Source organism: Anticarsia gemmatalis, chromosome 26 (assembly GCF_050436995.1).
Source record: "Anticarsia gemmatalis isolate Benzon Research Colony breed Stoneville strain chromosome 26, ilAntGemm2 primary, whole genome shotgun sequence".
Taxonomy (NCBI): Eukaryota; Metazoa; Arthropoda; class Insecta; order Lepidoptera; family Erebidae; genus Anticarsia; species Anticarsia gemmatalis.
This window is the reverse complement of record NC_134770.1, coordinates 5,003,964-5,030,827: the sequence shown is the minus strand read 5'-3', so window position 1 is coordinate 5,030,827 and position 26,864 is coordinate 5,003,964. Positions and strand designations below refer to the sequence as shown.

The window sequence follows — 26,864 nt, the reverse complement described above, 5'->3', positions numbered from 1 at the left end:
GCAAGCTAATATCTCACAGTTTAAAAAGTATTTTTTTTGCTATGAATCATAAACCGTAGGCGTCGCGAGTCGGTCAGTTGCAAAAATCGGAAGCACATATTTTATGAATATATTTTAAAGACTTGTAAAAAGGCCTAGATCTTTATAATATACCATTAGATTACCTCTCTCTCTCTTTTATAGCATCTGATTTTTCTATTTCTTTTGAGGTTATCTCCTACGCATTTTTCCTAGTACATTATTAATGGAAACGTAGCCTTAACTCCGAGGTATGCCGCTTTTATGAACGTAATATTTTTATGTTACAGATACTTTTTGCGTGTAATTTGTTCTGAAATAGTGTTTTGACGTTTTTGTTTGTAGCAAGTTTCAAGGTAGATTTGCCGTGTAAAATTATAGGATTTAGTAAAGTTTTGTTTACAGAGTGATTAAACTTAAAGTTGCTGTCTGGAGGATTTGAAATTGGCTTAGCAACTGTGCTTTAGTTAGAAAATAATAGGGGTTGACATTGATTCTGTTTTTAGAAGCGAAGGAAACTTTAACCTTAATTCAAAAAGGCTTTAAAATTTTATACTGATTTGAATTTTCACGTTTTAAAGTGTCTCTAGTGCAGTGGTTGCATTGGTTGCCCTGAATCCGTGTGTGTGAAGTGTCTTGAAGGTCAGAAGATCCATTTTCTCACAGAACAAGTCTATTTGTAGTCCACAGAAAGTTTCCGGGTCAGGTCTAGTTATCATCAACGTGCATAGCCTCTTGGTAACCAGGAGTCACATTTCTTTCATATACGTTTGTTCGAGAGTGTTTCATAGGCCTTTATTTTTATTATAAGACAAATATTGAAATTCAAAATGTTCTGCTGTTTATTGTTAGTAGTACTAAGTAAAAAAACTCACTTTTACCTACTACCATAATATTCTCAGAAACTCAAGGAAAATCTTTCTCCAATATACATCACAAAGTCATATCGTATTACATGATGCGTGCTCTCACATAATAATGTACTGTAACAGGTGCTACATACGACACCCTTATTTATTATATACCGAGTCATACACCCTCCCGATAAGGGTGGCAATACGACGTTATATGCAAATTGAAATTCGATTTGAAAGGTCATTGAAACGTATGTTTGGCTTCTTTCGCTTTGCGATTTAAAAAGGACTATATAGAAACTGCATGTTTGGCGCAGTGGTATACATGGTCAGCTCTTTTCTGTTACCTCAGGCTGTCTTTCTTGGTTCGAATCAAGACCAATATTTGTGTTGTTACCTTTGAACATCATTTCTATGATGCAGATAAAAAAAAATAACCAGTTAATGTGCCAATGTTAGGCGAGGGTTTCCACCCAGAAAGAGGGAGGGGTCAGACCTTGACTCCACCACACTGTTAAATTCCGGATTGGGGACTTTGCATACCTTCAAGAACTGTTCTAAAGATTTCTCAGTTGCACCACGACAATCCAATGCAGATACCCAGGGAAAATATTTAAGTCATGAACACAAGTATCTGCTCTAAGTCCAGATGTTTTATTATTTAACGACGACAACTTTCGTTCAGTTACCCGCACTCCTCTGCGATGTCTCTTTTTTACATGTTACGCCTAAATAACTAATACTAAAATAGGGCAAAACAATGAAACTGTTTCACAGATATTTTTACATCATCTTTAACAATACTACCCTTCACTCATTTGAGACCCACACTCCTATCTATACCAAATTCCCAATAGGGTAATTACGAATCTCTGGAGATCGAACAAGAAAGTCTTTGTAAATACAAAATTATTCTTGTAAATTAGGTACTATTTATAAACTAAAAGATTCCAAACAAAGTAAGGTGTAATGATACAAAGTTTGTATGTAATGTAATGCTAAGTCTATGTCGTGTTAGCAAACAATTTGTACTTAAAATATACACAAACAGCTCTGGTATGTGAAGGTTGTTCAAAGCACAAAGTTTTGTGTCTAATGACTGTATTTCATTCGTATTTTTTTGCTTACATAATTATTATTTAGCATTCCCTAACCCAAATTTGACCAACGTGATGGGCTCACTCCTACATCATTCTGGATGAGAACCTAGCCCAGCAGAGGGCGAGGTAGAGGGAGGGTAGTGTGTTTTATAGTCTAACCAACCTTTATTTTCAATATTGGGTTAAAATTACACTTTAATGACAAACTTAATGCTGCAGGCTTATATTGCGGGCAGTCTCGAGTGATTCATAATTACTTCTCTGGGTATTACATGGGTTGGACGTTATACAACTCAGCAAATATTTGTATCTTTAATATAATAATATTAAACTGCATTTAAACAACCTTTTACTCGGGACTTTACCCGCGTTAAAACATTTTATGGCGTTCATTTCTATGCGTTAATCCAGATTCTAAACTGCATATGTAACCTTAGGCTTGCTTAGGTCCATCCCAATAAAATTTCTAATTTTAGTTAAGAGGTACAGATTAGCATAAATGTCGCGAAGATCTACAAAAACAAATCCTTTCTTTAGTTTTCAATCAATTATTTATAAAATGTCGCTATACCTTTCCCCACTGACTAACAAATATAACTCAAATAGCCTTGAATTATGCTATATTTCCAAAAATAGAGGTATTATAACCGCGGTGTTTTGCATGCTAACGTCTGATCAGATCCAAGGTGGCCACTTGTTGGTACGTTTGTTCGATAAACCACGGAAACTGGTTTTAACTAGTTCGACCTAGTTGTTTAACGTACAACTATGGGGTTATACCCATTGGATGATGTGTGGTTAACGCGTGAGGTTTTAAACTTTATGGTGAATTAAAAGATGTATAAATTAAGTAACTTATGCCAGGCCGCGGTCCATATTCTTGGCGTTTTTTTAATTCTCTTATTTGCCTGTTTCTATGTCTCACTGCTGAGCAAGCAAGGCTTGAATTTCCAGTCCTTTGGGTCAATTGTTGCGTCCGGCCACCTATCCAAGAACGCATCCAGGTCATACCGCCAACTCCGTGCTAGCGGTGCTAGTCACCTGATTTTTTCTGAAATTGTAACTAAAATACAACTCATGAACTATACTCCAACGTTTCTAAAAACCTCTTATAAATATCATCAAACAATGAGAATAACAATATAATTTTAAAACGTATTTACCGAGACCCGGGGCCGATATCATGAGAATTATTTTTAACTCAATCACGATGGGCCAATTAAATGAAAATACCCTACAATACTGGATTGGGGTTTGTTATTTAATTAAGTGCCTCTCTGATAGCAATAAAACTGGTCTATCGATTGTCCAAACCACAGTTTACACGGTATATTAGCTCTCGTTTTGAGCGAGGCTACAAAAGGGAACAATGTTTAGGACAGTTGCAAATAATAAAAATAAACAAATATTATTGGACAACTCACATACGGTCATTTGATTCCAGACTAAGCAGAGCTTGTACTATGGTAACCAAATAACTGATAAACATACTTATATACGTCTAAATACATACTTATATAGATACATTAACATCCAGGCTCAGAACAAATACTCGTGCTCATCACACAAAGATTTGTCCCGGGTGGGATTCGAACCCAATAGAACCACGATTTTCTAAGTTTTCTGCTGTTGCATTGCTCTCGCCTTCAGTACCTACTTGACATTCAAATTACTTGCCGAAGCAATAGTTTCTTTGAAAACGCTAGGAGTACTGCGTTGATAATGTTTTTGCAATATTATAATTTTTTTAGCGAGCTTGATAATTTAATAAAATGCGCAAAACATTTCTCCCTCAGTTTAATCTAGAGCAATAAGTCTCATGTCTGTAGCATAGAGGAAATTAATAACGTAAGAGCAACAGAAGGATGACCTTATTGGTTTCACCCTACAAATAACTCCATCGTAGTCACTACAGGTCGCTTTCGCTCACAGGTTGCTATCGTGCAGTCTACTCTAAACGAATTAGTTAGTACACTGTGTAGCTGTACTCTGTGGCTAGACGTTGTTCAAATTGAACAACTCAATTTTTATCGAGCCCATTCGCTTTTATTCGTATTTTGGAATTATTTTACGGTAAGTAAGTTTCCCGAAAGGCTGTTTTGTGTGAATTTAATTGGTTTTATTCAAAACGAGTGGTTCAAATTGAATAATTTATTTTCCGTAATGGAATTATAATTATGAGTATTAATTGCGAGAGGAATATTTACCTAGGGATATTATGTTTGAGAGGAGAGTAGCAAAAATACGCGACCAGTAATATAGCTGCTTTTTAAACTGTACTTTACAGTCTAAGAGGGTAATTGAAGACACATAGTATTCTATAGAAATATACGAAACATAGTTTGTTTGACTTTTACTTACGCTTTAAATAGCTGAAGAGATTTTGATATGATTGACATAGGGATAGTTTATTGCCTTTGCAATATGTAAGAAAGAAGCCTTAACCAAAGGGTTTACCAAACATGAGCTGAGGGCGCGCGGATTAGGATGATAAAATCTTAAAACCAGTACTTACTTATTATACAATTTCGGGCCATAAAAGCGTGTTTCATAGCCAGAAATAGAAGGAAGGCTAATACTAATTTCGACCAGAAATGCATCAATTTGATTGAAGCTACATATTCCTACACACATCTATAAGTATAGCTCTACCCAATAAAGGGTTTAAACAATGTCAAGTCCAATCAGTAGGTAGTTACAAATTAGTAGGTGTCGGTCATGGGAGGCAATTAACCCCTGTTAACTCGGCTCTAATCATGTGGTACTTGCAATTATGTACTTATATAGTAAGGTTATATATGTACTGCGTGTGGATTTTGATTTCAGAGACAGAATTTTGAGTTATAGTGACGCAAAAAATTGATTGTGGAAAGTCTGTCTTAGCAGGATAATACGAATATCTTGATTTAAGAGATAAAACTTGAGTTTGTGGTTGATGCTTATTTTAGTATTTGCGGAGAAGCATTTAATTTTGTGATTTCTATTAACAAGTTCTTCAATGCCCTTGGAGTTCCGCAATTTGATGGCGTGTATTTGGTACTAGACTAAAACTGTACCTACTGACACAAAAAAAAGAAACGACATCATTTTAAAAAATTCCTTAGATGATGTATTATAAATGTAAATTTATAAAAATAACGTCGTCAAACTCCATGTATGAATGACCATACGTATCCTGTCCTTTTGAAATCTATTCCCATAACACTAAATTTATTCCCGACTATAGCCTGAACGGCTATTCCTACTAAAATTAGCCCACCAATCCACTGGGACGTAACAACGTAATACGTCACTGTCACTTGAAATAGTCATTTGCGTTTCATTAATTAATTGTATTTAGTGGAAGCCGATCATGGCTGGTCGTGCCCATGTCGTATATCTGTGGCTATGACGTCACAGTCTCGAGGCTAAGGCTTTTTAGTGTAAGGCACAATTGGGTAAGTGATTGGTTGGCTTGAGTCTGTAGGTGATTGGAGTTTGGTGAGCTGATTTTCAATATAGTTGGTGAGTGTTCTTCAAGGTCTGTGTAATAAGAAGACTGGAAATAAATACGAATTTGTGTTTCAAATTAATCCCAGAATAGACCCCTTAAAAAAATATTTTTTTTTGTAAAGAAATGTAGTAGTTGTAGAAATTAATATCGTATCGTAGGAATTTTATAGTCTCACAACCAGAACCAATACAATATTTGTTAATCTCAAAAACGCTTTTGTGCCACGAAGAAAAAGTATCGCTTTTGTCCCACGAATGTTATAACATATCTTTTTTAATAATGCGCTTAAAAACTACTGTTAACAGCACTTTAAATGAACATCACAAGCTATCATATACACATCAAAATCCTTACTACCATCAAATAACACATGGTACATAAGTAAAACATAACATAACCTAACTAAACATGGTATACGAAGCACTAATTAACGCTTCGCCATCCCTTTGACCCGCCGGTTAACATTTAAAAACATACCCGGCCCGGATGGCCGTACCCGGGTAACCGCGAGCCCTGATGGAGTACCTATTACACCCGGATTTTATTTACAAAGGTGGAATATTCGAGAATTTATCTCCAGGTAGACGTTTTAGGGTACAAACACATTGATGTGTAATTGGTCGGAAGTGTTTTATGTCAGTGCTTTATTTTATTGTGTTGTTGGAAACTGCAGTGTTGTGGAGATTGGACAATAGTTTATTTCGCTATATAAAGCCTTAGTGTAGTTTATAAATCAGCAACAAGTATTTTCTCATTGTGTAATATAATTTTGTTTTCATTCTTCCAAATGTTTTTGTGTTGTTTGTTTAAATTACAAATCGTTTATTGTAAAATATTGCGTAGGTTCTAATAGAGCAGAATAATATCACATTAACTAAATAATTGATAGTACTATTGCTGCTAATACACAAATCACTATAAAATACCCTATTGAAAAAATATTATATACCTAATATTGTAAACTAGCTGACCCGCGCAACTTCGCTTGCGTCACATAAGAGAGAATGCGTCAAAATTTTCCCCGTTTTTGTAACATTTTTTACTCGTACTCTGCTCCTATTGGTCGTAGCGTGATGATATATAGCCTTCCTTGATAAATGGGCTATCTAACACTGAAAGAATTTTTCAAATCGGTCCAGTAGTTCCTGAGATTAGCGCGTTCAAACAAACAAACTCTTCAGCTTTATAATATTAGTATAGATGAGTTTCATGTGACAACAAAAGCAATTTGTTCTCATCTCACATTGCAAATGAAAAGCTATATAAACAGCTATCATGGCTCTTGCAAAAGTTATTTTAATAGTTCTGCTTCCGTCTACGGTATTTTATAATACGTCTGAAGTATAAAAGAATTCCTTGCTTTCATTTCTCTTTATTCTTTTCCTTTCTTTCCTCTACACTAAGCTAGACGCCTGGCATTATTTCAGTGATCGCTAAACTAATAAATACGAAGGGTGCGAATGAAAAATGAGCTTGCATTTGCCGCCTTCTTCCATTTATTTCGAAAGGATATTTTAGGAATTGCTAGTTTTGTAGTTTTATTGAATTTGAAAAACCTTTTTGTAGACATGAGTTATAGTGAAACGTAAACGTAGTATTTAAGATTTGGTATACAATGTTAATGCTAAAAGCGACTTCTTGGATTCTGATGAAGTTTTTTTAAAAAAGTTTTTCCTTTCATTTGCAATACGTAGATCTAGATGTTATACGTACTTTTTCTATAGGTATTATTCTTTTAGACCCTCATATTATAATATATTTCATACATACATACATATAGTAATAAATTATAATATAATAAAAATAAAAACAATTGCTACGTTTAATTTTACTGAAAGCTTTTAGTAAAAAATGCATTTGAATGCAACATAAAATACTTTATACTCCGAGACCAATTCTATTATTTAATTCTTACTTCATCGTTTTGTTCATCTGTTACAGTTACACTTCAATGTAAAACGAACCTTAACTAAATCTTATTACGTTGGAGGTAAGCAGAGGTATTCATCGATTGCTTCCTCTTTATTTATTTACTGTCGGTCCTGTGGTCCAGCCGGCAGCCTGAACACTTTACTCTGTGAATAAACTTGCACAGCGTTGAGATAAATTTAGAATGATCGCTATTGGAAATTGTGGATATTGACTGAAAATGTTGAATCTTAGATGAATAATAGTTGAATAATAGACCTACTATGAATTTGTATTTAAAAAAAATTGTCAATCTACTTGCTTCTATAACCTGCTAGACCCTTTTGGCGCGGCCATAATTGTTTTTCTTTTCCACGATTAGGAAAAGCGGGAAGACGAATACATTTTTATCAAAATTTTGACTGAAAGTTAAGAAAAACGAATAGATTAATAAATCAACTCAATAAAACTAATAATAAATAGATTAATACTTAAATGCTAATAAAATGTTAATACAAATAGATTACTACGCCATTTTTTATATCGTTTATAACGTTTATTCGTATAATACATACAAAAATCGCCAAACTGTCAACCAGTTTGTTGGCGATAATGGCGCTCTTTAATTTACAATTATTATTATTATATAAATATTATTACTTATCGACTATATTTGATTTTGGATACGAATTAGAACTACGAAATATTCCGCAGAACTTGACATTTGACTATCGATTAAAACATTTCAAATGTCTATAATTACTATCTGTATCTATTTATTGGCAATAAACTAGAGAGGCAATAATTTGCTCCGCTCCTTCGTATTACAGAATCGTTAGACGTTTGTCGTCACGCACTGCGAATAAATCTCAATCATTTACCACTCGCGGTAAATTACTGGCCATTACGAAATAAATGCTTGCAATGAGAATAAGCTATTTGTTACTGGAGATCACATTATTTTTGGAAAAAAGGTAGTAAAGACCTAGGTAGGTACCAATGTACAGTCCAAAAACTAAGTAGAGGGCCTTGCATGCAAGTTTTGCGGCTGGCGCAGGTATGGAAAATTCACAATTTAGAACATCAGTAACCCACAGGCGTATGGAATTGACGGTGGCCTGTTTGATACAGATACTTTAAAATATATATAAATAAACCGAATTGGTTATTACCATCTAGAATCTAGTACGATTTATATAGATTCTAGATATATCATACATGCTAACGCTGTTTAATAAGTTGTCAGAGTATAATAATGATGGTAATTTTTAGTCGAAGTGGTAAGCAGTGCATTCGATTGTGGATTCGTTTAATTGGTTACTCTTTTGGAAATGTTTACGACTTCATAAACTAATACAGTGACATGATGATTATCATTATGTAGATGTGTGTAGACGTCCTTCTATATCTTGTGTTCAATATTTTAGTCCCTAGTTTTAAGATAATTTAATAGGTACCGAAAATTCCTGCATTTCCGTTTTAGAATCCTATTTTGTACCTTTTATTCTGAAATCTGTGGAACCTACTTACACCCCATATATAAACCTAATTCCAATCAAACATATACCTAATATACCACATAATAGCACAATCAAAGCGGTGACCGCAACACAGTATAATTCGGTTAGGAAGCAAGTCCATCAATTAGTGTGATGCGAGCGTCGCGTGAGTGCTCCTCGTTTGAGCCACCGTGACGACGGGCAGAGTAGGTGGCACACGCTAGTAGTATTTCATCAGTTTTAAAAGATGAAAGAAAGTAAACGGAATAGTCAGGTCTTACTATATAACCGTATAGCCTTAATAATCAACGAAAACAAATAAACATTGAAATTTCGTTCTTCTCAATTCCATCTGTTTTAAAATGTCGTTACGTGTACTATGGTACAAGAATATAAGACATGTTTTGTAAAATAGAACAGAGAAAGATTATAAACACATTGAACATTTCACGAAATTTATTTTTTACGCATCATTGTGTGTTCCTTCCGAATGTGACAGACGCATTATATAAATAACTCTTCGAACATAAGTGTTTTTAAAGCAGAACATTACATTAAACAAAAATAACTACATAAGTAATTTTACCAAGAAATGGGTGTATAGTTCTAGTAGATAAAATGTTATGTATCCAATTAGTTAGTACGACTCTTACTTCCCTTGTACCTTCCCTACATGTATTATTACATTTATATCCATTTCTCTGGCAAAATATGGCTATGTATGTTATGTAAAACATTCTCACTATCTCAAAGATAATATAATAATATGCATTGTGTCCGTACATTCTAATGAATATCTGCACAAACTAATATAAATGCGAATGTCTGTCTGTCAGTCAGTTTTTTACAACTATAATGGTAATAGTTCAGATGATGAGAGAAGTTGATAAAAGACCCGGGAACTTTACATTGTTAAATGAAATATGGAGATTTTTAGACTCAGTATTAAATATAGGCTATATTCTTTTAAAAAATGAGCCCTTCGGCTTCTGAAATAGAGGATGAAACCTTATACGCGAGAGGAGCCAGACGGATTGGCTAGTATCCTACTTACCCCATTTGAAGTTTGTTCCTCTTTCACGCAAAAAATACTAAACAGATTTTAAGGAAATTTTACTAACAATTAGTTTATAACCTATATCAGCATATAGCATACTTTTCACCCCAGAAAAGCTTTCTACACGGACGCAGTCACGGACTGGAGCCAGTAAACTAATATACATACAAATGTAATTAAAATTAGCGACGAGGCCCACCGGCCGAGGCATGAATACATAATGTACCTACGTACAGACAGAACGTCCCGTAATTTTGTTATTCGCCGTTTTTCCATTAAAGTTTTTATGAAACTTCTTTATTGGATTATGCGATGAAAAATACTTTTATATGTTATTTTTTAATGATGTAAATTTAGGTTAATGAATCAAAAGAAGTTGGGTATAGTTAGGAATATTTTGCGTAGTTTTAAATTGATAAGTTGTAATTTGATAGTCGTTAAAATTTGCGAAATGAGTCGGACTTAAACATTATTAGTTAAAAATGTTAAAATCTTACATTTTTATTATACGAACATCTTGAATCACATTGATTGATGTCTTACCTAATAATTCTACAACAGTTATCTTGCGACAAACTCTCAAATATTAACTGAACGGTGGCCTTAAGGATCTATGCTTTCAAATATAAACGAAAACAGTACCAATAGAAATGACATGGTGATGGAAATTTGGTAGGATGGTAATTACATCCCGTAGAAAAATATTATAGAAAAAATTGTTTATACATAAAAACTTTGTATTAAAAATATCAAAAACACATTGACGATCAAAACCATTAATAATGTACTATTAAATAATAACAATGCCTAACGTGGCAATGCTGCCAACCTCCTGGGCACGTTAACCGAGGACGGCGATGCGGAGATGATGCCTTATTTTAATTATATTTATTTTTAATTCTTTTTTATTTTTTCCTTTGTACATATTAAATTATTATTTAAAGTATTTATGTTACAATTATTTAAACATATAAATTATAATACATTGCCTTCATTAATCTCCAGCCGCTATAATAACACTCGCTAGCCGTCTGTTCCGGGCCGGTGCGTGTATCGATCAAACTCAGTCTGTCTGCCGTCACCGTCTGGCCTGAGTCCTGCGACCAGACTGTAGTCCTTTGTTATCGTATCTAGTTGCTACTGCTATTGGAAAGGGTTTATAATATGTATGATAGTCTCGGTTTTGAAATGGGATTTATATATAATTGTAGGTAATAGGAATATATAATTTATTTTATGTTTTTGATTTGATTTAAGCCGTTGTCTAAGTTTGTTAGAGTCTATGCGTTTAGGGTTGTGTGTTAAAGCTTTGATGTTTTAATATTACTTACGAGGAAAAAATATATTATAGTGTCAAGTATGCACTAAGCAAAGCTTTGAAACAAGCGGTCCCAACTCAATTCGGCAGTTGCAAAAAAATATTTATTGAAATATATATTTAACACATAATCAATGAGATAGAGACGTGTATTATTTACTTTTGTATTTGCATTAAAAAAATACAAACATGAATAAAATAACGCCTTTTTTTCATAGGAATAGGCAGAAACCAAAGAATGCCAAAAGCTACGATTTTTTTTTTCCCAAACATAATATTAGAAACATAAAAAATTAACTAATATTAACTAAACCGGGGCTTATTATTAAATACAATATCGACACATAAAAAGGCCACCCCAATAATTCGTACTGAAATTACATCAAAGAACTTCAAATACGTCCATCAACCACACAAAAAACATTTCAACATTAGATTTCTTTATCAAAAATTAAATTCGACTTAACCAAGGCTTTTAACTTTTTTACAAAATCTCTCAGCTCCACACATAACTATACAAAGTCTAAACAAAATCAACATCAGAATTCAGGACACGTTTGCCAATTTATTGAAATGCCTGCCGCCACCATTCGTTCGGAAACCTAAATATTTTTGACCTCTGGAAACAAAGACGTGATATTGGAAACGATTTTCATAAATACTTGAGAAAGGATGTGATCTAAAATATTTTTGTGTATGAATAAGATGAGATTCTGGGACGATTTCGTATGTTATAGGAAAAGTTAAACCAGTTTGTATAATACCGTTGTAGTTAGTTAGTTTATTCCTTAGTTGTACAAATATTTTTTTGTAGTTTACGAAGTCACTGGTTAAAATCCCTATCCCAAGTAAAGTATTATTAGATAATAATGACCTTCTGTCCGATATTCGGCTACAGCGGCTTCGGCCAGTTTCATTTAAACTAGCCAGCTGTTTCAGAATTTTGTTTATAGTGTTCAAGTGTATCTCCCAACACACAGGTACACTCTATTTTCCTTTATAAAACTAAACAAAAGTGTCTAAACTGACACGATCAGTGGGAGGTAAGGCGCAGGACTGACAGAAGCTATTGCTTTGCAAATTATAGACACAGTAATTTTCCTTTAAACACGTCTTTAAATAATATTAATTCCATTCGTCAATATTTTATTATAATATATTATACTATTTTCATCGCTTTCAGTTTATCTAAAACTCCTTACAGCACAAAAGGCTTCTATGCCTCTACCACGTAACGGCCTGTGTTTATAACAGGCATCTGTTATAAGAGATAATTTTCAAAAATATGATCTCTAAAGGCCCGATTACCATAATTTTGAAGGCTAAATTGTAAACGATGTTGTTTCCTCTCCGTCAGCGAGCTCGTGACGCAATGATAAACGTGGTGGTTAAGGACGGTGAGTAGACGATATTTCAGCTGACACCTACTCTATTACTGTCGTGAGCTTTACTTGAGCTTAAGGAAGTTATTTTTAAGAAAAATGGAAATGTAAGATTATTTTTAGGAGTTTGTTTTTGTTCTTAACAAAGAATTCTTATTGTTTTTTCTTACTGAACTACGATAACATGATAGATATTAATAGGAAACTTATGTATGTACGAAATAAAGATTTAAATGATTAGTAGGTACAAATAGTAATGCAAATTTAGGTCTTAACAAAGGATTTCTTGAAGTTTGAAATTGTCGAAACATCATTGCAAAGTTATAAAATCGTGATATCAAATATTTTGTATTATGAGTAGATATTATGTCCAACCTTTAAAAATCAGGTTTAAGTTCAACTAAACTCCACTTTAAAATTACAGCTACCCAAAAATTTTCCATATGTATACAAAACATAATAAAGATAAATAATAAATAAATACTTTTGGACGACTCGCACACGGTCATTTGATTCCAAACTAAGCAGAGCTTGTACTATGGTAACCAGATAACTGATAAACATACTTACATATTATATCACCACAACCAGGCTCAGAACAAATACTCGTATTCATCACACAAATAATTAATTAACCCATCAACATCAACAATATATTATAAAATAATAACAATAATTACTATTAGGTACATAATGAGCTTACGAGCCGTTGTCCACACAAAATTAATTATATTTATTTGCAGCTGAAACAAATAGATTATTATATTTTGATAGTACAAATGTGGTGTTAATGTTTGTTAGTGCTGTTTGTTTACTCTATTGAATTGAGTTTGGAATTAAATGTACATATGATGTTTTTAGTGTAGTTAATTGGTGGTTTTTTATTTGCGTCTGCAATGCAGTTTTAGTGATATGTTTGCAGTCCTCAGTTAGAATACGTAGATAGATTATGCGAAACGGCGATGATATGTGAATGGGTAGACTTTGTGATTCACTGATATGACATCTTGATTCAGTCTGTTTGTACTTTGTGCTCATTTTACAAACATATAAATAAACTTATTTGCTTAAATTTTAAGGTATTGTAATGAGCGTTAAGGAGTTGTGTTTTAAAATATTATACTAAGAAACAATAAATTAGCTAATGGTTAGTCACCACTGCTGACAAAATATCAGCATACTTATCAATCGAAAGACAGTTTTTTCATGTAATAGCTGTTTTTAAATATATTATCTGTTCAATAGGTTATCAGACACTTAGCTAAAAGTTACGAAACTTACATTAATCTTCTTCTTAACGTATGGTTAGTGGTCAACCTAGTGTCAAAGTTGTTCAAGCCGCCCGAAGGCCTTTGACATGGCTTAACGACTGTTACCTTAGTATATAACAGCCGGGACCGACTTTTTACGTGCCCTCCGAAGCACGGAGACGCCCAGCTCAAATACCACTATGCGGTCACCCATCTATGGAATGACCGCGCCAACGGTTGCTTAACCCACAGATCGTTTACCGACCGGTGAGCACAACTGGCTATCGGCGTCTTGATTTGTCCTATGAAAACATATTTTTCAAAAATAATTATTTATTTTCTGCTTAGCTACGTTTTACAAACACAGTTTCATTTGACCATGACTCACCACTTCTCTGATTACTCAAGCCAACTTTATGGTGTTGTATTACTTTTTATTGTTTTTCCCTAAACAAGGGGGGAATCTATTGTTTCTGAGATGGACGGGTATAAATGCATGTTATTGTGTTTCTAATGAGTTTCCGAGATGAACGAGTGATTCGGTTTTTGTTGTAATAATATTGATTTCTTGTTTACTGATGTTTTCTGGAGGGGTACATAAGATGAGTTCCTCTTAGGGATAAATTGTTGTCCAAATGATTTATGGATTGTTATAGATGTTGATGTGTCCTCCACCTTCGTCCACGTGGACGTTATTATATAAATTTCCCACACTCACTACGTTTTTTAATGCTGCTCCACTCCTATTAGTTAAAGCGTAATGTTTTACAGCTTATAGCCTTCTTCGATAAATAGACTATTATAAACAAAAAAATATTGTACAATTCAAACTAGTAAATCCTGTAATTAAATTTACTGAATGTCTTTAGGTCTCTTCTGAAACTTTTTTGAGAAATTCGTGTAACATATCAAAAGGTCTGTATTCGATAATGAAGTCCAATCCCTCTAAATATACTGTAATTTAAAAGATACAAACTTACATTTAGCATTAAACTCCATCCTCACATATTCATTTTACAACCCTTAAAAGTAATATATTTTTACTTACATACGTACGTACGCAACCCTTATCGCCTCAACTCATAAAAGTCAGCCAAGGAAAAGAGTTATAGCTCTACCTAGATAAAAAGAGGCGTATAAAAACCTCACCTTTATAAAATATTAGTAAGTAGAAAAAAAGGTTTCGTGTTATTTGTTTTGTTGCTATCCGCAACGCGTTGCCGTGCAAAAATTACGTTGCGTTCTCGTTGCTAACAGGTAGCATTTGCATCGACAATGGATTACATAGGCGTAGGAAACTAGACATGCAATAGGTATTTTAGTGTAGTTAATGCCACAGAGAAACGTTAACTGATCACAATCTATATTAAAGTTAACTATAAATCAATAGAGTCGTATTTTATTAAATGAAAATATCTATCAACTTCTGTTCAATTTAAATATTAACACATTTTTCTGAAAATTCATTCAGTTTTTTAAACTGTTCGTAACTGGCAATGAAGTTAATAAATTACGAATCCCTTTCATATAATCGATATTCCTGTATAACGATATTAACTGCTAAATTATTTTTACGACGTTTGAAGGGTGAGTTGGAAAGCGAAAAGTAAATTATAGGGTATATCTGAGAGGCTTCTTATTTAACACCAGGAACGAATCCCCAATTTCCGATCGTAAACTCGATTATACGCACAAAAGATTATATGTATAGATCTTTATGTATGTTTCAAGAGTTTAGCAATCTTTTAGGGAAACGCCGTGAAAAATAGCGTTGTTTTCAATCTGTTTTTAGAAGACTTATGTTTTATCACTGCGGTAATTGAGTGTTTGTGTAAAAATGATAGCTTCAAAATCTATAAATAGTGTCCTTCAAAGAGATCTTGCATTTTTACATAATATGTGATAGTATAGATACTAATGAAGAATTGAGGATTGTTTTTTTATATTTTATATAATACACCATCTTTGTTTTCTTCGTGTTTGGCACTGTTTGGTGATTTGAATACAGAATATTAAAATAAAAAGAACAATCAAGTTAATAAATAAAAAAAATGTGAAAACTCCTTCTGGATAAAATGTAGCTACCGAAAAATTGTCAAAACGCATCGTATTCAAACCTCAATTACAATATCAAAAGCGTATGACCATTATATTCATACGACAGTTATATAAAAACATTGGTAGAATATCAGTGCGTCCCCCCTATCTCGTAGTGAATAGGATTCATTAGCACTCCGTCCGGCCGCCATTGTTCGATGCTCATCCCTTACTCTGAATGTTAGAATTGACTATAAGGGGTAGGTTTTCTATAAGCGGAGCGTTCAGCGGGAATAGTATTGTATTATACGAGGCGATATTCGGCTACGATGACCAGAGAGGGCATTATATACTACAATTGACTATTGACAACCAAGTATAAATCTAGAGAAAGTAATCATATTATTTTTTCCATAATATTCATAGCCCAATGAGACGATAAATAACACGTGCAGGGAGAGGTCAAACGCACGACTTTATTATATATTGTGTCCTTCAAAGCATAGAAGTCAGCTAAATCAACTTGCTAAGTTTTGGCAATCAATGAGAATTTTTTGACAAAAACATCCTGTCGTTCTGTTACCCGCAGTTCTTACCTACATATTTTTTAAGTGATTAAATTTATTTTAGCTCTCTACGTACCGTCTTGTTGCTATATTCAGACACATAGAGTTAAATGGCGCTAACTATAAAATTCACGTCTACATTCACTTTTCTGCAAAAATAAAAACACCGCACTTTCAAATGCATAAATAAGCTCCCTCACTCCATTCCGCTTAGCTTACCCCAGTTCCGCTTATTTCCGCTCCGCTTACGCTCAATGCCCAGTCTAAGCGTATTTGATTTCATGTTCCAAGTATATTTTGTAGCACCTGTGTATTTGTATTTGAACTGAAGGCTAGGTGATTCAGAGCTTTTGTTCTTCCAATTAGCTTTTGATTAGGAGTTAGGAGGGAGGCTTTTCAATGGCCTTTGTTGAGGAAAATTGGAATTTTCGTTTGACAAGTCTATTTTAGGAATGGCGTGTTTTGTATTTTTAGTGAGAATTGGCGAAAATATAAATTAGAAATATGTTAGAATGTTTGAACCGCTTTAAGGTCAATGTATATCGTATAAAGTAATCAACTTTGTAAAATTTCGCTTCTAAAGAAATATAATTTGTGCAATAAATAACGACGAATAAAACTCTGACTTAACTGTTTAAATTTGTCCATTCAACTGGCAGATTATGAAAACCCTCTCAATATTTTTTAATTTTTCATCTTCGGATACAAAACTATAATGTTTATTCTTGTAACAATCTGTTTTGTTTTGTTTCAGAACTTCCTACAGCAACGAGAGCTTACCCAACAACTATGTTATAGTGCATAGTTAGTTCCTAAACCCTAAAGTGTAGTGTTCCTATTGGGAGACCTAGTTTTTTGACACTAGTATACATTAGTGAAACAAGTGCAAACATGGGATGCAACACTAGTTCCGAAGCCAAAACGGCGAAAGAAGAGAAAAATAATGCTCAGGAAAATCAAACAAACACTGCGACAGGTAAGTGGAACTGTATTTGAGTACCTATTAAGAAAATGTAATTACAAATAAATTAAACAATTGCTGAAAGTCCAAAATGGAAAAAAAAATCCACTATTAAAAGTTTAAGCACAACGCCACCTGTTGGAATTTTCCGGTACTGCGAAGACTGAAAACTTCTATACTGTTGGCGTCAGACTGTAGCGTACTAAAATGTTTAGTAATGTTCACTGCTGCGAATAGATGGCGGTGTTCGCAGCATTTTCATCACCTTCGGTTAAAATTTTCAGTGTTGGTTGTAATTTTGATTTTACTCACTAGATAAAGCTCCTGAAATTTTCCATAACTTTTTAGGACCACTTCTAGGAAATAATTAATAATAGGAAAGTTTTTCTTTCCGCAGTTTGTCTCGGTACTTTTAACATAGCAAAAAACAGTGCAACAATAAATTAAAACATAATTTCCCTTAATACAAAACATGATTTTACAACTCTAATAAATACGTAAAAATTTATAAATACAAACTTGAGCTTTAATAAAGTCTACAACACTACTACGGAATATCTACGAACATCGTAGCACTGTCTACGAATTCGTAGCTTAAGAAAAATGGAGGCTGTCTGAGCACACAGCACATTTGTCAAAGATCTAATTGGTCTGTCAGTGCAATGTTTCGGAAGAGAACTATCACGTACGCACCAACTAACGGGAATTTCTTGAAATATAAAATATAGTATTGATTTTGCTTATCAACACCTAATTTCGAAATGTTTTAGGTTTTTTCTGGGTACTTATCGTAAGATGCGTATTGAGTCAAGATTTTCGTAAGACATTTTTGTACGTGGATACTATAATAAAGCATTTTTTCAATGCAGTTGTTTATAATATTAATTTATTGTAGTTTTGATGGAAAATAGTTGATATGTTAGTAATTTGAATTACCTCATTACTCTCTATTTGATGAAACAATAGCCTATGATATAAAAGTAATTAAATACGAGTCTATTTCAGTTTCGGTCCTTTATTGAGACAACTCATTAAATACTAAAGGAGAAAAACATTCACTTATTAGATTTTAACTTTTAATAGGACACACTAATTGGACTAATTGCTCAAAAAACCTTCAACAAAATCATGTCAAAATTCAACCAACTAACTTTTCGTCTACAAAAAAAACGAGTTTCTCAATAAGTTCATATTCAAGGACCTCAACTAAATTTGGAGGTCTCCGTCCCAATTGAAATGATAAAATATTTACAAAACAAGTTGTACGTAGCGGAAAAACTCAGGTTTTTTGCGCCTCCTTCATAAATAATATGATTTGAATAATTTGCTATGTTTTGAGGATGTCAAGGCTCCCGGAGCTTCCCGGAATTCATTGAATTCCTGAACGGATGTGGCTGATCAAAATGTTTTATTTTTTCGAAACTTTTTTAATGAACGGCTCAGGACTTTATTGTATGGTATTAGGTCGGGGAAAAAGTCTTTTCGCATTATAGTAAGTAGTAAAATCTCTTTGGCTTCAAGAATCACAAATGAGTACACGGTTCATTAGGTTTCTTTCAGTGAGCTCGTGAGGTACCCAAATATCGAGAGTTTTGTGTAGAGAAAAGATTTTATTACAAGTTCGTAACATACTATAATGCGAAAAGACTTTTTCCCCGACCTAATATATTATAGTTCTTGCATTTCATTACCAGTTTAGGTTTAGTTGTTAATTAGTAAGTTGTCACTTATCCCTAAGTAGTTTTGCATAATCATGGGTTTAAGACAATATTATTAATAATCATATTAAGCATCTGGTTTTGGTTTTAAATCTAGTTAAATATAAGTGAAAATAAAAAAATAAATTTACCCCTTTAATGTCCCACTGCTGGGCAAGGGTCTCCTCCCGTAATGAGGGAGGGGTTAGGCCTTGAGTCCACCACGCTGGCCAAGTGCGGGTTGGGGACTTTGCATGCCCTCAATAAATGTTTTCAACAAATTTTAGGCATGCAAGGTTTCCTCACGATGTTTTCCTTCACCGTTGGAGCATGTGATAATTATATCTAATACACACATAACTTCGAAAAGTCATTGGTGTGTTGCCTCGGATTCGAACCTGCGACCACTTGCGTGGGAGGTGTCAATTATACCACTCGGCTATCACTGCTCAAAATTTAAATATAAGCAATTAAGATTATTATTATCCTAAAGTTATTATTACGAACAAGCCTGTCTAAATGTTGTCTAATAACAAAACAGTGCCACATTTTAATAAACGTTCGTACATATTCTAGGAAGAACAATGCTATAAATTAAATCTATCTTATGTCTATTTTATTTATACAATTTCTATAAATTCTCTATTTATGTAATAATCAGTGTGTGTTATTATGACCTTATTATGCCTTCATTTATGTTACTCATGTATTTAGTTTATGTTACTTGAACACAATTCTACCCTTTTCTACATCTACACTTCTCTCTCCATCCCATGGTTGCCTGGAAGAGATTGCTTTGTGCGATAAGGCCGCCGATTGTTCATCAGTATCTTATTTATATTTAAGGTTTCTCTATTTTTATTTAATGTATTTTTATTGTGGACAATAAAGAGTTTATATTATTATTATTGTTATCTTATCTACGACCATACTCAACCGATTTTCGATGCTCGATATTGTATACTAGTACTTAGAAAATGCACTAAGATTTTACGTAGGTACTTAATGAGAAGTATTTAAGCTAGGAATATAGCATTAAACGGCTCTTAGGTCTTGCTCGGTGTGCTTGGTTAAAGTTTCTTACAGTAACGAGATAGTTTGCTACAAGTATTTCTAGAATTTCTACCTAAATGCTAAGATTTACATTGGCTAATTTTAGTTTGGAATCTAGATAGGTACTAGAGGCCTTAATAAAAGGTGTCTAATTTAATCTGAGTACTTATGTTCAAATGAAATTGTGTGCAAAATAGCTTATTAGTATGTTATTTTCTCTGAAACTGCAAAAGTTCTTGAAAAGTTAAAGAGAAGTACCAAAATCCGTGAAGAATAATTTATGTTTGTTTCTCTTATAATACTACGATTTTGATGGAATATGGCATACAGACAGTTTATAGCGTGGATAAGTACATAGGATTATTTTAATTCCGGAAAATGTGTTCTTGCGAAAGAAGTTTTAGACAGTTTTATATATTGATAAAATGTAATGGCCATAACCTGATAAAATGTTTAAGTATTTAAGTGTTTTATACTCGGTCAGTAAATAAATACACGTCTAAATAATAATACGTATTTAATAGGCAACGGCCATATTGACAGAACCAAGTATTTGAGAAGACTGATGACATTTAAGACATATATTTAAGTGTTGCAATTACAAATTATTAATTTCAACATATATTTTGTCGTTGACTTGACGTCGATTAAGTTAGTTTAATTTAAAGGAACACAAGTCCCCTTTCATGATTTCCTTTAAAATAAGCATCGCTGAAATCAATCGTCGACAAGTGTCAGCGGGTTGGCGATTAACGTTGGTGGGTCAGCAACTTTGGCGTCTAGACTCCATTAGGTACATGGCCATAAATTCTCCCGCAAAAATATCACAAGTGTCGATTACGAGTACAATTTAGTGAGTTTTTTATTTCAAAGCCTTTGGCATAAGTGCCTTTTTGTAAAAGCTTCCTTTCTTAGTAATATATTACTGTTGAATTACCGTGAATTATGGCAAGTGCGAGATAGTACTTTTTGTGGAATAACATTTTCGTACATACGTGTTTTTTAGCTTCAGTCGTATATAGATAAGGAAAGATTAATGTCTGACTTTGCTTTAATCTTGATAATAGTGATCTTTTAATATGGAAAAATAAAGAGTCTTGTTAAAATGTCTATGAGTAAAATTTAAATCTAAAAGTTATATTAAATATAAGTCATTGATTCTTTGAACGCGCTAACAGCAGAAGCCACGCGTCGTATTACCTTTAGGTTAGGTAACTGGTCTTTTTACTAAAGTACAAGCTCTGATTACTACTAAACTCAATACAGACATATAATCAACTTACCCTGTACTTATCAGTCCAACAACTTAACGGAGAGCCTTGTATGCAAGTTGCGTGGATGGCGGAGGTATTCATGTAATTGAGAATGTCATTCACTTTATCATCATGCAGTGGACGATTGACTTTTTGCTACGGTTTTCTATTTTTGGATATACACCGAAATATCAGTGATGTGTCTTAATAAATTATGCCTTCGTAGTAGCCGGACTATTGACTCCAATCATTGGGCCAAAGGTGCAGTCGCGGCGAATGTTGGATGTTTCAAACACCCGTTCAACACAAATAGATATCTTTGTAGATAAAACAGTGTGTATTAATGAGGGTATATCCGGCCTCATCTCGTCGTGCCTGGAGGCTGTAGGTCGAAGATGCTTCACTGTTTATCTTGCGAATAATATATTGTTTTCATTCATCTCGTGGATGAACCTGCGTTTCAAGCAGATGTGAACCTACATCGTTGGGAAACTTAGTTTGTTTACCAAACCATTATAACTAACAGATAAAAGAAAAATAAAAGTAGATAAAAAGTATATCGAAGAGAACTTGGTTTATTTCTAATCCACAAAAATGAGCAACAATTAATAAGACTGTAAGTATGCTTAAGTTACATCAGAGGAAACAGAAGGTCCCATATTTCTGCGTCCTGTTATTTTAATTCAGTTTAACATCGAATTATTATTTTTAGCTTATTTTTCGTAAAGCTACGATCACAATCCGTCGTATTCTCAGGTTTTATTCAAGTTAATTTCAATACTAATACGGAGCGTTAACTAACTCTATTAATCAAATCGAATCAAAAATATGTACCTAACGACTACTGCATACTGTGAAACTTTTCTGAAACTAAATTACAAATTACTTTTGAAACGCAAGAATTCAACAAAAAAAACCACTAAAATTCACTATTAAACATAGATTTTATCCACAATTATGCAGAATACTATTGAATGTGTGTGGCATATTTATGTATGCGAAATATTTAAAATGTTCGCGTTGTAAATTCCCGGGCGAATGCAAATATAACACATCTCATTATAAATTGTTACCACACGCTAGAGATTGCAGTAATACCGTTTATTACTACTAAAACATAATCTATACTTAATATTATAAAGCTGAAGAGTTTGTTTGTTTGTTTGTTTTTTTGAACGCGTTATCTCGCGAACTACTGGTCCGATTTGAAAAATTCTTTCAGTGTTAGATAGCCCATTTATCGAGGAAGGCTATAGGCTATATATAATCACGCTACGACCAATAGGAGCAGAGTACCAGTGAAAAATATTACAAAAACGGGGAAAATTATGATTCTCTTATGTGACGCAAGCGAAGTTGCGCGGGTCAACTAGTTATACATACTTTTTCTCATACGGGTAGGGAGAGACCAGAGAACTATACTTAGTACAATCCTTACAAACTTTCTTTGCTTCATTCACATCCATACATTTTGTTGTACAGGACCACCGGTTAATGTGCTTCCACACAGCAGTTATATAACGTTAGAAGCTGACTTATAACATTTGTTTTTAAACAAATTTTATTTTAAAATTTGTAAAAATTGTTTTGTTATCGTGTTACACAATGTTGTATAACGTTATATAACTGCTGTGTGCACCTTTACGATTACTACGTATCTGATTTTTTTGCAAGACATCACCGAATATGATATGGTCTGTGTATGTCATTCTAGGGCGTATTTACTGACTATTTAAATCAATGAAAAGGATACCTAACAATTAAGTTTTCTTTATAAATAAACACAAAAACATAATAGCACTAACAACTAACTGCCATTAGCAGTGCAACCTGAACGTTCAACAAACTTTAAACAATAACATTTAGTTGCAACAGTCTTTAATTAGGTAAACAAACTCTTGTTTTTATAGCGTAAGTAAATACTAGCTAATTAGTTTATTCTATGCACTTTCTTGAAGGAGAGAGAAATACGATCTTTGGGCAAGTTTAGACTACAGTTATGTCGATAATTGCAATAGATACAATAAGTTTCATGAATAAACCGTCGTGGGTGCAGTAGTTAAAATGGTGACCACGTAGCGAGCGACTCGAAGGTTTGAAGCCCGCAGGGAATAACTGTTTGTGCGTTCATAGTTGTTTTATTTCATAGTAATTTTTTCCGTGGTTTGTATGATTGTAAACTCCTTTTTTATCAACTACAACACATAAATTAAGTTTTATACAGCGGACACTTTCGCAATCAAAGTTTATCACTTTGACAATCATAATGTAGTTATCATATTTGTAAAAGTACGCAAAATTAAATTAAAGTTTAAGTATTTTCTTTAGTACTCAAGGTCCTTAAATCACCCCTACTCACTTATAGCACTCAAATATAAAGACACCTACTTAAAAACGACAAAGTTGTCTTACTGTTTTTGCCTCTACATCATTCCACTCGAGAGCCCTACACATTTCGTAGCACATGCTACGTGCACTCGTAGTCTCGTAGCGTTGTTTAGTTTTATTTTTATGGTCTTACCTTGAAGGTCTACGAGCGTAGACTACTCACGTTTTTATCTTGATATAGTGTAGTAAAATGTTGTTTGAAATTTGTGTGTATTGTTACTATGTATTAGCTAGTATTCTTGTTTGAAATAGTGGTTGAGTTCGTTCTAGTTTATTTCGAGAGGAGAAGAGTTAAACGTAGTCTTTTTAGTAGAAAAAAACAGTTACTTGGTTTAGCTACTACTGTCCTAATAATTAGGTATGACGATTCATTATTAAAAATTAAGTTTCGAATTTATGAAATGTGGTAATTGTTATTCTAAATATTTTACTTGGATTGAATCGAGGATCTCGTATTGTCCTTATAGTTCGTGTCTGAGCTTAAGTGTCAATTGGCTTTTGGAAGCTTTTTATCGTCCTTGGAGAGCAAAAATATCCACAATTATTTTGGGTTTATAAATGAACTAGTAATCAAACTCCAATATTTATTTCATTCAGTGCTTATAATGTAGATGCTTTATTTAATACTCTATATATAATACGATTTCTGAAGTGCAAAGACGTAATTATTTACAGTCTGGACATGTCCAATCAGAAATTAAATCAAACATTCTCATAGTTAATTTCATAAGTGTTTCTACAAAGCTTTCGAAATATATTAAATCAACAGTAAACGTATTAAGAAAGTTATTTCAATAATTGTAATGAAAGTTTCAGTACTCTGTTTCAAGTTCTTCACTCAACTTAATAAAAGTATCTTGAGATTTAGTAATAAGTTTTATAAGATTTGTTCTGATATCGTTGTTTGTGAAAATATGAGGTTTAAGGTTTTATTGTTAGATACTAATAAAAACTGAAAAGATTTTTTATTTGTTTATACTACATTGATAAAGAAGGTTATCTATTATGTAAAAATCATCAACAACGCGAGTTTAATTATTTTCTTCTTAATCATAGAATTTAACATCACAATTGCTTTGCTGTTTACTTAAGATATAATAGAGAAAATGAAACAGACTAAAAATAAGATAAAAAATTGTATAACAACAACTTTTAGCCATTAAGTTTTGCTATTTTGATTGAGCTTGTAAAACTATTGATTAAACATACCATTTGAAGCTTATTTTCAAAGCCGAACAGTATTTTTAATTGCATATTGTATGATGTATCGTGCCTTCAATTTAATTTTGAAGACGAAAAATGTTTGAAGGCAAAAAATACAACACGAGTGTTGTATAAAAAAGAATATTATTAAAACTCTAGTAATCATGTACGTTTACAACTTTAATCAACTTCATTACTTTCCCACGTAATATGACAACAAAATATATATCAGTGAACCTTCAAAGTTTACTCACTGTGACATAAACTGGTAGTTTGTCCTACTTTCAGAGCACGTAGTTGTGCTTAGAAATAGTTGCACTCGTTGTTTTGTTTCTTTAGAATATTTCGGCTTTATGTGAGTGATGAGGTGTTGTGTATTTTTTACTACATAATTATGTACTAGGCATCAAATGGTTTCATTTAAATATAATTGAAAAAGATACGTACATTATAATATGGTTGGTTACTTGATTATGAAAGAGTTTATGTTTTCAGAGGTGCTCAATAGTTAAATTAAGACGGAATAAAAAAAGATACTTGCATTATTGTAGTTTGAGTCGGTTACTTGTCTACGTTCAATTGAATGAGTTTATTTTTCTAGACACGGATTTTCTCATTCTGAGTAATTTTAAGAAGAGTAGCAAATGAGTTCTTTGAAAGCACATCGTAATTATTTATCAGATATAGTTGCCCGGCGATAGAAAAACAGCTTTTAGTATCATAGTTTTGTAGCCATGCCGTGTTGCTGGATATATTATTTACGGTAGCTATTGAGCAATAGGACAGCACAAATCAACGATCGGGACTCAAACCTTTGACCTCATGTTTAGTAGACTCACCAATATTCACCACAATGACAGTTTCCTAATAAATAAATAGTTAATTTAACCCCTTATTGTCCAATTGCTGTGTCATTTTCCGGAATGAGGTTTCAGTTGACTATCCTTACAAAAATAGTATCCTAGAAGAATATTTAACACGAATAAACTCTTTTTACTGCTTACTTTATCATGTAACTAAATTCCCAAACAAATTAACTGGCTATATTTTCCCGGCAGTGTAAAACTAAAGACCAAACAGTTTTAATTAAAAGAAGCTTTAACAACCGTCTGTATGCAGCGATATAGTGATCGTTAATGTCGATGCAGTCTTTTGTGTCCATTGCTTTTTAACACGAGAAATGCATTCTATAAAAGCAGTTTAGTTTTGCATTCTAAACAAATGAATTAGGATATCTTTAGCATGTTTTTAACTTATAGAGACTATAAAAGAACGAATTTGTGTTTATTATTAGTGTTTTTCAAGATGTAAAAAGATATAAAAGGTGTGTTTTGTTTCAAATTATCATAGCATTTTAGTACTCAAAGTCAAGAGCAAAAATGGTAATATCATATTTAAGGCTCATTATTATGTATAAAAATGGTATATTACCTATTGTCAAACTTAAATAGATATATAGAGTCAATAGTTTTACACACTGACATACGCAAAATGTGCTGAATGGGTTTTTAATAGCGCAGTGGTTGTTAAAAGATTATTTTGAACAAAATAGCATTCTTTATACTATATCATTAGGAAATATGAGAAAGAAAATGTAATTTAATACACAATATTCTTAATATACACATAAACACTAATACATTAATCCCACCTATTCCTATAAAAAGTTCTATTTGTAATATAATATCTATCGGTATGCAGAGGTGTATGATCCCACGTGTCGCCGTTTATATTCTTTGTCGCAAGTTATAGTGGGCGTAAGAAATCCTTGTAGGCAATATTCCTATAGTTAACAATAAATTGATATCACATTCACGTGACATTTTC

At 33.0% G+C, this 26,864-nt stretch overlaps 1 protein-coding gene across 1 annotated transcript in view; it reads left to right on the top strand.

The window, feature by feature from the left end:
- LOC142984241 (uncharacterized) overlaps positions 1–26,864 on the top strand; it is a 251,630-nt gene that overhangs the window by 43,851 nt on the left and 180,915 nt on the right. The window contains exon 2 of the mRNA XM_076131709.1: positions 17,237–17,458. Coding sequence (XP_075987824.1) covers positions 17,374–17,458 — 85 coding nt within the window. The 5' untranslated portion in view covers positions 17,237–17,373. The remainder of the gene's footprint in view (positions 1–17,236; positions 17,459–26,864) is intronic.